This window comes from Siphateles boraxobius, unplaced genomic scaffold (assembly GCF_051911475.1).
Source record: "Siphateles boraxobius isolate OS27281-9 unplaced genomic scaffold, OSU_SipBor_1 5, whole genome shotgun sequence".
NCBI lineage: Eukaryota > Metazoa > Chordata > Actinopteri > Cypriniformes > Leuciscidae > Siphateles > Siphateles boraxobius.
The window spans coordinates 9,739,604-9,752,953 of record NW_027509141.1 but is presented as its reverse complement, the minus strand read 5'-3'; the positions used below and the strand labels follow the sequence as shown (position 1 = coordinate 9,752,953).

Below are 13,350 nucleotides of genomic sequence, written 5' to 3'. Positions count from 1 at the left end.
ACGAACGAAATGTTGACAGGAACAGAAACGGAAACAAAATCAAAAGTAATCGTTCTGAACAGTATGCTTATTTGAAATGGCCGTTAACCGGTTAATAAAGTGTGTACTCTAAGGAAGTCCACAAGTGCGGAGTGTGCCATTTGGGACAGGGCCTAAAATAAACTTGAAAAGATAAAATAATAATTGATAAAAGAAAAACGTATGTGGAAAATATGATATATTTCCGCAAATACATTTCTCCCTGAAAGAATATTTGAAATGACACAGCTGTGCCAGCCACCAATCATGACTTACCGAGATGCTCGGATAGCTGCCGGCCCCTCTCAGAGGCCACCACCCTCTCATCCTCCATGTCACACTTGTTGCCCACTAGAAGCACCTGAGCGTTATCCCATGAGTATGTCTTAATCTGTGTGGACCTGCGGGAGACAAGTTACACATAATTAAATCTTTGCTTATTAAACACAATTACCTCTGTTATAGATTATTTGAGTCAGAATGTTTCGCATGTTTAGTTAATTCACCAGTCCTGCACTGCGGCGAAAGACTCCTCGTTGGTTATGTCGTACATGAGGATGAAGCCCATGGCTCCGCGGTAGTAGGCAGTGGTGATGGTTCTGTAGCGTTCCTGTCCTGCTGTGTCCTGTAAAGAAATAGTCAGTAATTCACAAGATGAAATAGGAACAAATGCAAAACCTATTTTTTACATTTCAAATATACAGAATATGCGTTTGTTGGCATCAGCCAAGCCCTTACGGTAAGAACACACACATACACACACACACACACACACACACACACACACACACACACACACACACACACACACACACACACACACACACACACACACACACACACACACACACACACACACACACACACACACACACATATATATATATACAGTATATATATATATATATATAGGAATTTGGGGTTTTCATGAGCTGTATGCCAAAATCATCAGTATTAAAACAATAAAAGACCTGAAATATTTCAGTTGGTGTGCAATGAATCTAAAATATATGAAAGTTTAATTTTTATCATTACATTATGGAAAATGATGAACTTTATCACAATATGCAAATTTTTTGAGAAGGACCTGTATATATATATATATATATGTATATATGTATGTCATGACAGTGTCACTCTCAGAGTGATTGGCATAGTAATGGGTATGACATTGTTGTATGTCTGGTCTTGGCGGAATAGATCTGCTACGCTGTTGCTGCTGCTGCTTTTATTGCTGCTCCAGAGCAAGTACGGACTTGCTACTGCCAATACATACAAAGACATGCTGCTGCTGTACAATATAGCGTACATGAATTACCCATACTTCCCTACAAAGCAAAAAGGCAGTAACTATGCAGAGTTCAGAACTGATGTTACTGTACTCATGCTTTGTTTCACTAGGGCTTTTTGCAGTTACTGTACAAACGACTACCATTTTTCTCCAAAATGACACACATTTGAGATAAGATGTTTTGTCACATAACAAAGGATGCCTTGAATGTCATGAAAATGATAATAACTCATTTTTAACTGTAAATGCAGTTACTGCCTTTTTTTTTTTGTAGGGCAGCATGGCAGATCTATACAGGTTGAGCTGGGGAAGGTGGTGGGTTTCTGAAAGCGCGCTGCAAATGCTACCCAAGTATTTGAGGGTTGATTAGCAAGCTCATTGGCTACTGATATAGCAGGAACCAATTAGCTGTGCCCTATAGATAACGATGTGATTATGAACAGGTGAGTAAAAGGACCTATTAGCCTACGCCATCAAGAGTTTCATGCCCGAACTTTGTACACACAGACACATATATTAATACAACAGTTCCTTCTGGTTCTCGAATCTGATTGGCTGAGAGCCTTTTCCAGCCATGCTATATTCACACATTAACAGCACTCTAACCATTTCACCGTTTGTATCATTCCTCTTGCGGCGACTGTCATGGCGGTCGAGCAAATCCACCTTATTTAAAAAAGAAAATACTACTGTTGTTAAACTACTAAATGTAGTTTTAAGAGTTTTTTTTAGGCGATAATGTATTTATTTAGACCTCAAATATGTGACTAATATATAATCATAGTGCCTATTTTACAATCTGTTGAGACGCTTTCGCAGATGCGAGCTCTAGGCCGTCAGCAGCCGTTCAGCGCTCATGTACGCGCTGAACAGCGTAATCTCGGCCAGTCTTTCGAGAATTTGTCGCTGGCTCTTATGTATAGGGCTGTCGCGACAACCACAATATTGTAGTACCACACTACTGACAAGCCGACTGCAGAAGAATGCAACCGCAGCAACCGCGATGTTCAGTGTTATGATAACAGGTTAAACGTCGTAAATAGCCAGCATAGGGCGCAAATGAAAATAAAATTTGATATTTAAACTGTGTATTATTAATGAATATATTAAATATATTGTTCCTGTTTTATACATTTTAACCAGTGCTAATTTAAATAAAATTAATGAATTTAAATGGATGAATAAACAAACATGTTGCCCAATTGTTATTTTCTTTATTTATTGTATTTGCAATGAACGGTTATTTACCTTTACATCATTAAAAATGGGTGTCTCAACTGTACCATAGTACTGTCTCAACTGTACCACATATGGGTACAGTTGAGACAAAGTTGAGACAAAAAGTACCTTATTTTTATGAGCTAATTGTGGAAAATATAAACTACATATGGGTGTTATTGATTGATAATATCTTAGTCTACAAGCTAATGAAATGTCATGTGGGATGTCATGTGGATATTCACTTATTTTCAGTATCTATTTTTGTGCGAAATATCGAAACGCAAAAAGTGTCTCAACTATACTCAGTCTACCCTACAACACCCGGTCCTCACTTCGTCTTCAATTAAGTATTCCCAAAACCAACTCTGCCTTTGGTCTTGCTTCTTTTCAACCTGCTGCCGATCGCGACTGGAACGCTTTGCTAAATTTTCTTAAACTGGATACACTGGAAACTGAATTACAATTTCATATTTTAAAACTATTATATCATCCTTGTTCACGGACACATGCAGTTGCTTCTCTACATAATAATTTTTGTGTTGTTTATGGTGTTGTGTTTTTAATTGCATTTTATGAAATTGCTAACCTGTATGTATTTCTATTGTAAAGTATATTTTTTTTTTAGCCCTATTTCCTTTTCCCTCAGTGGTTATTACACTGGTCAGGCCACCATTGTAAATAAGAACTTGTTCTTAATAAAGAATATTAAATAAAGAAAAAATAAAGAAAAGAAAAAATAATAATAATTAACACCTTGTTTCATTACATCTATCTTTTAATGAAACAGCGTTTTTGAACGTCTTCGTTGAATGAACGGTTTACAGACTCACTCAAAGACAGTCTGTTGCCGTAACAAAGACAGTCTGTTGCCTAGTTTCAAATATAATTATTTTGAAGTGTTGGTGCTTAATGTAACAATATATAGTGCAAATGATAAATCACGTTTAAGATTTGAGCTGGCTACTGTATACAGGCAACCAGGACACCATAGAAACTTTATCAAATAATTTGCTGACTTTCTATCAGAGTTAGTACTGGCTGCAGATAAAGTCCTAATTGTTGGTGATTTTAATATACATGTAGATAATGAAAAAGATGACATGATGACAAAAAGTTTGACACATGTTTTTTTCTTTTATAGCGCCACCAAGAAGCACAATCCCACCATTTTTTTATGTCTCCTCAGAGTGAGCCCATACATGTGTGTCTCAAATTTGGTGAAATATCATTTTGTTTTGGAGTTAGCCTATAGACATTTATATCTATGAGAACATAAAAAAATGACCCATGGAAAACTTTGTTTGCATTTTTTTGCCACTTACTATCAACATTTTGACATTTGGGAAATTAACATATACCTAGCGACCTATGATTCTGAATTTCCTACGTGGTTTCGTCTCGATCGGACTAACCTAGAATACTGTCTAACCATCTAATCAATGGCTGCTCTGTCAAGTCTTCGTTGTCGGATAGGAACCTGGGTGTGCTCTTTAATACCAATCTTTCATTTGAAAGCCACGTTTCTAGCATTTGTAAAACCGCATTCTTCCATGTTAAAAATATATCTAAATTACGACATGTTTTTAATGAAAAATGTGGAACAGTTAGTTCATGCCTTCATGACCTCAAGGCTAGATTATTGTAATGCTCTTATGGGTGGTTGCCCTGCATGCATAATAAAAAACTATAAGCAAACTTTATTGCATTATTTTCCTGCTATCTCTGTAAAGTTGCTTTGACACAATCTGTATTGTAAAAAGCGCTACATAAATAAATGTGACTTGACTAATGGTTTTGAAGATATTTGCAAAAGTTTTTTAAGTGCTAAATCTCAACGCTGCAAAAACCGTAAGGAAAAACCTAGCATGTTTGGAATCGTTAGACTCAGCAAGGATTCTGGACTGTAAGGAGATGACTCCCATGAAAATAACTCGACCACATCCAACATTATAAGCATTTGAATATTTGATTTTACCACTAGGTGGTGCTGTCTCAAAACTTCTCAGGCTCCTTAAGGGCATTGTGCTGATGACCCATACCGAGTTTCATAATGATATGCTAATGCGTTCATAAAATACAGCATTTTACTACAAAATTCATACTGGCCGACATGGAAAAAGTGGATTTCTTGTGACTTGGCATGCCGCTCTGAATCTAACAAGACCACTTTTGTGATTTTTGGACAAACCGTTTAGTTATAAAAAAAAAGAGCTATTTTTCGTATCTCCAGACCAGAAGGTGGCACTTTGCCGAAACACAGCATGTAGCCTTAGGTCATGCTTCTGATAAGATGTAAAAAATTTGATCTGAATACGATAAAGCATTGTGGAGCGTTAAGTCTGTTTTCGCAAGTAATACGTACAATTTGTTCGCGTTTTTTTCGAGAACGGTTTGAAAAATCGACTTGAATTCCATAACTTTTTGTCGGCATGGTCTGAAGATGATCTGGTTCAGTTTTTGTGAAAAAATCGTAGCAACGGCCTAGGAGTAGTTTGAAAAATAACTTTTTTTGGAAAATCCAAAATGGCGGACAAATTTCATAACGGAAAATGACGCCATAGGGTGCAATCGAATCATCTTAAGCCAAGGAATCAGAAGAAAACAACAATTTTGTATCTGGCCCTTACGGTTCAAAAGTTATTAGCATAAACGTGCAAATTTCATAACTTTCCCGCAAGCGGTTCTATGGGCTGCCATAGACTTCCAGAGCGGAAACGGAAGAATAATAAGAAGAACGCCAACGATTTCCATTAGTGCCTACGCACTTTTGGTGCTTGGCCCCTAATAATGAGTCCCTGAAAAGAGAGGGGATCAATATCAAAAGTAGCAGTCAGTAGTTAGCAGTCAGTATCTGATGTGTCCACCAGCTGCTTTAAGTCCTACAGTGAATCTCATCCTCAAGGTCTGCACCAGATTTGTCCGAGATGTTACTCCACTCTTCCACCAAGGAACTTGCAAGTTCTCGAACACATCTGGGGGGAGAGGATGATCAGCTGTCCCTTTTGTCTCCCTGTAGCACCCTGTATTCTTGGGCGTATTTTTACATTATAGGCATTGCCGTTTATTGCTCTGGCCACATCTGCAGTGCCTCCCTACAGCAGGACTATGGCATTCTTAAGCAGGTGAGCAGCGACCCTGGCAATTTTTCTCCTGGTGTTTATCAGATTCAGTAGAAAAGTCTCTTTATCGTCTTAAGTTATTAGAACTGTGACCTTAATTGTCTACCGTCTGTAAACTGTTAGTGTCTTAAGAACTGTTCCACAGGTGCATTTGGAATAAGTGTTCTTGGCTCACCAAACAGGCATGAACAACATGTTTAAAACATTGTCCAATGATGATCTGTAAAGCTTGTTATATTTAAAATACAATTTCACACTTACAAAATAATCGTATAGAGTAAAGGAGTATGCGTATTTGGCGTGCTGTCTGAGGAGAGGTCTTCGAGCTTCTTCGAGTTTAATACTCATTGCATCGGATGGGTAAACATTGCCAATAGTTGGCTGGAGATGGTCACGCATGGGGCAAGCTCCGGGAGTAGAGGAGATAGCACTGCTGCGGGAGTGAAAGCGAGGCTACACAGAGAAATTGAGCTCCTGTGGAAGCAGAGGGGACATGATCACTGCTGCGGCAGTGAAGGAAAGGTTAAATGAAGAAGCGGAGCTCCTGCTGGAGCGAAGGGGATATTATTGCTGCGGCAGTAAAGGCAATGTTAGATGGAGAAACTGAGCTTCTGTGGGAGCGGAGGAGATAACACTGTTGTGGCAGAGAAGGCAAAGTTAGACGGAAAAACGGAGCTCCTGTGGGAGCGGAGAAGATAACATTGACTTCTATCATTTGATCTGTCTTTGTTTGATGAAGTAAGTGATGGTTTCGCTATTTAGCACTAATAAATCTGTAATTGTGGGATGGACTTTTTGGGTTGAAGCTGGAAGTGATGGAGAGTTCTGAGCATCTGAGGAAACCGAAGAAAGCCAATATAAACATTGCATCGACTGTGAGCTCGGTATTAGCGGAGAGTAGAGACAGTGAGTATGTATAAAGTTATGGGTTGTCTGGCATCTAGGCAGTGGGTTGCGTACTTTGTATGATAAGAAGGGAGGTCTGTGAATTGGTTATTTCGGAGGAGGGTGAACCGAAAATAAGTTTTCTTATTGGATTTCTTATTGGATAAAATTTGGATTCCGCTTATGTATCCCTTAATGGAACATGCTTGGAGGTTCTTGCTGCTGTTACGTTGAGATATAAATGAGCTAATAGTGTGAAGTAAAAATCGGGAAAAAGCAGGTAAATGCGTTGAAATGACATAAAACATCCCCATGCAGTTACGCAAGATTGAAGGGTTCTAGGGAAGACGGCTTGAAAAACGGTGTTGAGAGATGTGTGAAGAAGGGTTTTTAGTTAGGTGATTTATGGTAATATCAACTCTAAATAATTAGGTACTGGGGGTCTGCCTCTGGTGCCAGCAGCCTGAATTTCTGAAAAGCAAAATGCGTGGTATAATGAATTGATTGCATGCTAAAATCCAAATAAGAAGTCTTAAGAGAAGCATCAGTGTGGGGGAGTGTGAACGACCTTTATAAATGCAATGCACAGTTGCTGCGTTATCACAATGAACTACAATTCTATTGGTGGACCATTCTTTTCCCCACAGGAAAAGCTTCTGACAACATGTCAAAAATCTTGAGTCTGCTTTTGCAGCCAAAAGTTAAGCAGAAGGCGAAGTATAATTTTCCGTGCCAGCATGAATGCCGAATAAATGCCATGAATCTGGTTGGATGGGCATGACTTTAATAGCAGAAGTGATGTCAACTTTGGCGAGCCGCGAACAGTGTTTTTGATCAAGGTCATTGTTTGTGTGAATGAAGAGAATATGAAGAGAATATCTTAATGAAGAGAATATTCTTCGAGTGGGATAAGGCTGTTTATGCTCAGGAGCTGGGAATTGTGCTGGGCTGAGAGATCGATTATCAAGCGTGTTTTTTTCCTGAAAATGTTCTAATAGCCACTCCAATGGGGCTGATACGGAAACACTTGAATGGGGAAATGTTAAAACGGCCAATCATGAAGCCTGATTAAACATCTTTCTTAATTAGATTATAGACTGTGTAAGGCTCAGAGAGAGCAGACTGAAGATTATCACAAATAATACTTTGGGAGGGAGGCTTTCAATGTCAGGTTTTAAACTGAGCTCAAGACCAGACAGCAAATAGTTAGAAATGTTCACAGGAGTCGACAAGTTTTTTTATCTTTATTTACAAATCTCTTTAAAGGGCATCTTGAGTAGGCATGAGTACAGCCACAATAGCTGCAAATGTTCATGAAACGGCAAATTGTTTAAATCATTGCAGACCTGACTGCTGGAAGCGAATTAAGTGTTTCTCCTTCTAGAATCCATAGCTGAGGGGTCGAAGTTAATGTTTTCTGGCCACGAGACATAGCTAGTTGGTTTCACCTGGGATGAATCTCGGCATTGGGGAGTGGAAGGGTTAATCAGAGGGCAAGCTGTGGTGGAGTGGGCAACAAATCTACAGACCGCAAAGATGAGGTTACTGCAGGCCAAGAACACCATATTGTGGAGATCTGCATCTAGTGCACCCCAGTAGGGCACTGATACCACTGGGCAACACGGACAGTGCATTTTGCTGAGAACAGCTTATGATATGCGTAAAAGTGAGTTCCTCAGTAAGATAGCGCAAGCTCTGCAATTATCGCAAGATAATCATTCAGCTCCCTCTTCCTGTGGGGAAATGCAGTGCAAATGATTTCACTGCAGTGACTAAAAGCGATGGAGAATTCAGAGAATGAAAGGCGGTCAGTGGTATAGAGATCTAGCTAAGGAGAGAGTGTTGGGAGGGAGAAAGGCCGGAGCCTGGAGAGGAACAAGGAGGCTAGAAAAGGAAGCTGGGAAGGAAAATAAGACATCTGGGCCTGCTGAGGACTACTGCCACAGCCCGACACACGAAGAAGGCCCGGTCTTGCGAGAGAGGGAGACTTTTTTGGGGGAATTTGAATTCAGAGCCCTACGGGTATTGCTTGCTTTGTTAGATGCCTTGGAGGGTGGAGTGGATTTTAGAGAAGGAATTGCTGATTGTAAGGAGACATACAGGTGTTATAACTTTGCTTTGTTCATTCTACAAGAAAAATGGACATCTGCGCTGATTAGAGTCTGCTTCAAGCCTAAGGGGCCTTTCAGACTGAACACATTTTTCCATTTCACTGCGCTACTTTTCCATAGTTTTTCAATGTAAATACATGCTAGACTGACTTTAACTGTTGCGCTTACATCTTGTGTCTTTTGCAGTGTCTCCCTCATGACATGGCAAACTTTTCAAAAACACATCTCTAGACCTTGCGCTTTTTTTTTGTTCCACTGACCTGGATCTTGTTTTTTTTAACAGCAAAAACACGTTCTGTGTGAACCAGCCCAAACAATGTCCATTTCTGTATTCCAGGGATTGTTGAGTGGGCCGAGGTGGAGGAGGACACTGAAGAGGATTGTGGGTGTCTCGCCAGTGGAGACAAGGGTAGGACTCGAAAAATTATACTGACCCAAAACGTTTGGACAGTACAGTAGTGTATGATATAAATCTGTTCATCATGCATATGAAGTGATTGTGTCTCTTCAGAAGACTTGGATTAAACTGCTTGATTCGTAAAGATTACTTTTACAGTACTTTATAAACTTTTTGAAGCATGAAAGTTTTACTGGTATGGACTTTCCATGGAGGGACAGAAATCTCTCAGTTTTAATTAAAAATATCTCAATTTGTGTTTTAACGATGAACAAAGTATCCAGAATGAGATGAGGGTGTGTAATTGATTTTTGGATGATTTACAACAGTGAAATATAACTCAATTAGTGTGTATTGTATGTAGAGAGATATTAGTGAAATGCTTATTTTAATTTGGTGGACAATACAACGATTGAAAATTCAAATGGATTTACATTGGAAAAAAGAATCTGAAGCCATATCTAGGGACTAGAATGTCATTTAAACTTGAGTAATTAAATAACCACCAAACAACCAAAAAATCTGGTTCTTTATATTCTCTTTCCAGATTTGTGAAATAAAATAATAAAAAAGGTTGTTGAATTTTCTTCCACGTTTTTGAAAAGCTGTAGTTGTTATTCCCGAGACAAGCTTTTGTTTGGCCTCCTGCATAAATCAGGCCTCTATTGACTGAACTGATTGAGTTTATAATTAACAGGCTCATTTCTCTGGTGCAGTGATGCAGGGATCAGCTCCTTCGGCTACATGGAGGATGCTTTTTGTTATACTTGATCTCATATTTCTTGAAAGGAGGAGCTAGATGTAAAAAAACAAATCCTGTATTCCTGGTTTATGTGGGGGGGGGGGGGGGGGACTCATTGAAGGAATATTCAGAGATTAAGTACAGCTCGTACAATCGACAACATGCTGGTGATTAACCCAAATAATTTCAGTTTGTCCATTTAAAAAAAAAAAAAAAAAAATATACATATATATATATATATATATATATAAATATCCTCACTGATTCTTGAGATTAGGGACAAAAATACATTCTCTAAAAAAAAATTACAATCCAGTTCCTAAATTCCTTAACTCTCTACCCTCCTTATAAAATTAAACATATATAACTATATATAACCAATGTAGGTAAAGCATACATAACATCATTTGGGTCTCCAGTAGTTCACAGAATACTAGAAACTTATGTTAGGTTGAGTGTAATGGTAAGCATTATTATAAGCATTATTATGTATACATTATTATGTACTTTTATCCAAAGATACTTACAAATGAGAACAATAGAAGCAGTGAAACTAACAATAGGCAACAATATGAAAGTGCTATGACCCTTAAATAATAATAGAATAGAAATATATATATATATATATATATATATATATATATTTACACTTTATTTTAAGGTTTGTGGTTACATTGTATTTACAAAAATAAGTTCTGATCAATATTAATTAACTACATGTACTTACTATCGTGTTATGGTTAGGGTTTGGTGTAGGGTTAGTTAATTAAAATATGCATAGTTTAATCTTATTACTAAAGTAAGTACATGTAGTAAAGTGTAACTATACCACCTTAAAATAAAGTGTTACCAAATATATAAAGATATTACAGTGGCCGAGAGAGAAGCTCGCTTGAACTGCTGCAACTGAAGAAAACATGCAAATAGAAAAACGCCCGCAAATTAAGAAAACATCTTTATCAGTTTTACAACACATGTGAGCTCAAAATACTCACAACACCCCCAAATACAGTAATGCGTTGCAAATAGAACAGAACACAACAGAAATGTTTCCAGGGGACCCCAATAAGTGATGAACCCGGCTGGGACATGCTTGTAGCTCAAGTCTAGTTTTTATTTATTTACTTTTTTTTACTTTTTTTTTTTTTTTTTGCAAAACATACAGAGATTAAATGTTTTTGACATATAACTTTGTATAGCCTACAATATGTTTAATGTCATCAGAATACTAATGAGAAGAGTTAACAATGAGCTGAAAACAAAACAAAAAACATCTAAAAAAAGATGTTGAGGGTAAGATTTTAACCTATACATCAGTTACACAAATTGTGTCATGTTATGTTTAAATAAGTTTCATAATAATGTTAGGTAATGCAGGGTCCAAAGACGAGATGACAAGTTGAGACACTCACACACAGATGCATATTTTAAAAACTTGTTTGTATAAAATGTATATTTATTTACAACATTTATGTTAACCGCAATAATAAGATATTTCTGGTAAGAACAGCTAATTCAGCTGATGACCGTGCTGCGTTGTAAAGGAATCATCCCAGGTGAAAATAATGAGGAAATTAAGTTGTCTTTCGTTGCTCCCTTCACCAAGTGCGTTCCAAACGGCTACATAATGGCACACTAGTGCCCTGTTCTCTCCAAAGTCCCCACTTCAAGGGCTCTGCCGTCTGCCCTTCAAAGGGAGTAGGGCATAGGGATGTTCACGAGCAATAAGCATGTCCCAGCCGGGGTCGTCACTTATTGGGTCCCCTGGAAACATTTCCGTTGTGGTCTGTGCTATTTGCAGCGTGTATCTGTATTTGATTATGTTGTGACCTTTTGCAGCGCATTTGAGTATTTGGAGTTTTGTGAGCACTTGCCAACTCTGTCAGATATAAAACCTGATGGAGTTTACGTCTGATGGTGTTGACAAAACTGAATATTTTTCCACCTTAACCACATGCTATATATATATATATATATATATATACACACATACACATACTCACACACACACACATACACATAATAGGTGGGTAAATGATAAACGAGCTTTCCTGTAGCTCAAACAGTAGACCGTTGGCGCTTGCAACGCTAAGGTCATGGGTTCGATTCCCAGGGAAAGCAAGAACTGATGAGAATGTAAAATGTGTACCTTGAAATGTAAATGTAAACAAACTCCAGTTGATTCAACTATCAAAGACTTTCTAAGAGAAACATTAAGATGACAGAACTATGAGGACATCAACCTAGTGTATCAAATCAATAGACAAAATCCTCACCGACAATGTAACCTCTCATTCCTATACTAGAGACTTTACAAGGTCAAAATGGAGTCTATTGAGCAGTGCTTGATGGACCTATTAATATACCAAAATATCTTTGAGACCGAAAGCCTATTTTTGACTCTGATACCACAGTAATACATCAGCATCTTTTCAACAATATGCTGCAATCCAGCAAGTGTTTCTGTTTTATATTACACTGACCCTGAACCATTTTCAAAGAGTACAGTACAGAGCATCAGGGCAAACACGCACTGTTATAACCAATTCAATTCTGCATCCATCCATGCTAAGTAAAAATCAAATAGTATGCAGACTACAAAAGAGCACACAGCACTGTATAATGCGCTTGAATAGACTTTCCATTTCTAGTGTGATGAATGAACTGGAAGCATTAACAACTGCAATACCTAACATGTCTTGGGACATAACTTGATCAGACATTCTTACACAAAAAAGCATTTAAATGAAAAATAACCCCCTATATTTCCAAGGTGACAACCGGGCGCCACTCTGAATCATCCTTGAGGTCATGTGATAACAATGTAGCATAGCACTGTCTGAAATATTTATCGTTGCATAATACTTTGAATAAATGAAGAAGGTTGAGCATATACAGTACATTTAGCAAGCAAGTATTCAATTCTGAATATAGCCAAACTTCCATGTCTTTTTAGACCATATTCCACACAACACTATGTTTTATCCATGGTAAGATGGCGAGAGCAAGCTTTTCTCTTGCCTAGCGTGTGTGAATTTGGTCCGGTCTTTGCTGCGGTCTGTGAGGTGGGGGAGGGTCGTCTTCACCAGAGGGAAATTTGAGGCATTGGGGGAGGGGTCCTGATACATCACAAGCAATTCTGATTGGTTACCCATCTAGAGCATCAGCAAACCTCCCCAACCATACTAGCTACTGACCATCTCTCTCTCTCTTACCCCTTTTCCACCAAGGCAGAGCTGGTGCTGGTTCGGAGCCAGAGCCTAGTTTCAATTCGGTTCTTTGGTTTTCCACACGCAAAGCACCAGCTCCGAACCAGGAAAAGTGGTTCTTAAGTAGCACCAAATCATTGCTGGTCTAGAACAGAGCCAAGTAAGAACCACTTGCGTCAGGGGCTGGGGGCGGGGTTACCGTGACCAACAAGACGAATAGAAACTTGTGACCGCCATTTTTAAATAGCAGCTAGTCGAGCTAATAGCAGCTCGATTATAAATATCCGTCTATGTAAGTTACGGCGAGCTGCACAAACGCGTTGGACTCCGATGTATTTTGTAAACCCATGAGCATCC

General features: G+C 38.5%; 1 protein-coding gene across 1 annotated transcript in view; it reads right to left on the bottom strand.

Annotated features, from left to right (window-relative positions):
- Positions 1-13,350, bottom strand: part of rab3ab (RAB3A, member RAS oncogene family, b) — a 43,101-nt gene that overhangs the window by 3,536 nt on the left and 26,215 nt on the right. The window contains exons 3-4 of the mRNA XM_077202722.1: positions 525-643; positions 295-419 (exon numbers count right to left, since the gene is read on the bottom strand). Of these exons, the coding sequence (XP_077058837.1) occupies positions 295-419; positions 525-643 (244 nt within the window). The remainder of the gene's footprint in view (positions 1-294; positions 420-524; positions 644-13,350) is intronic.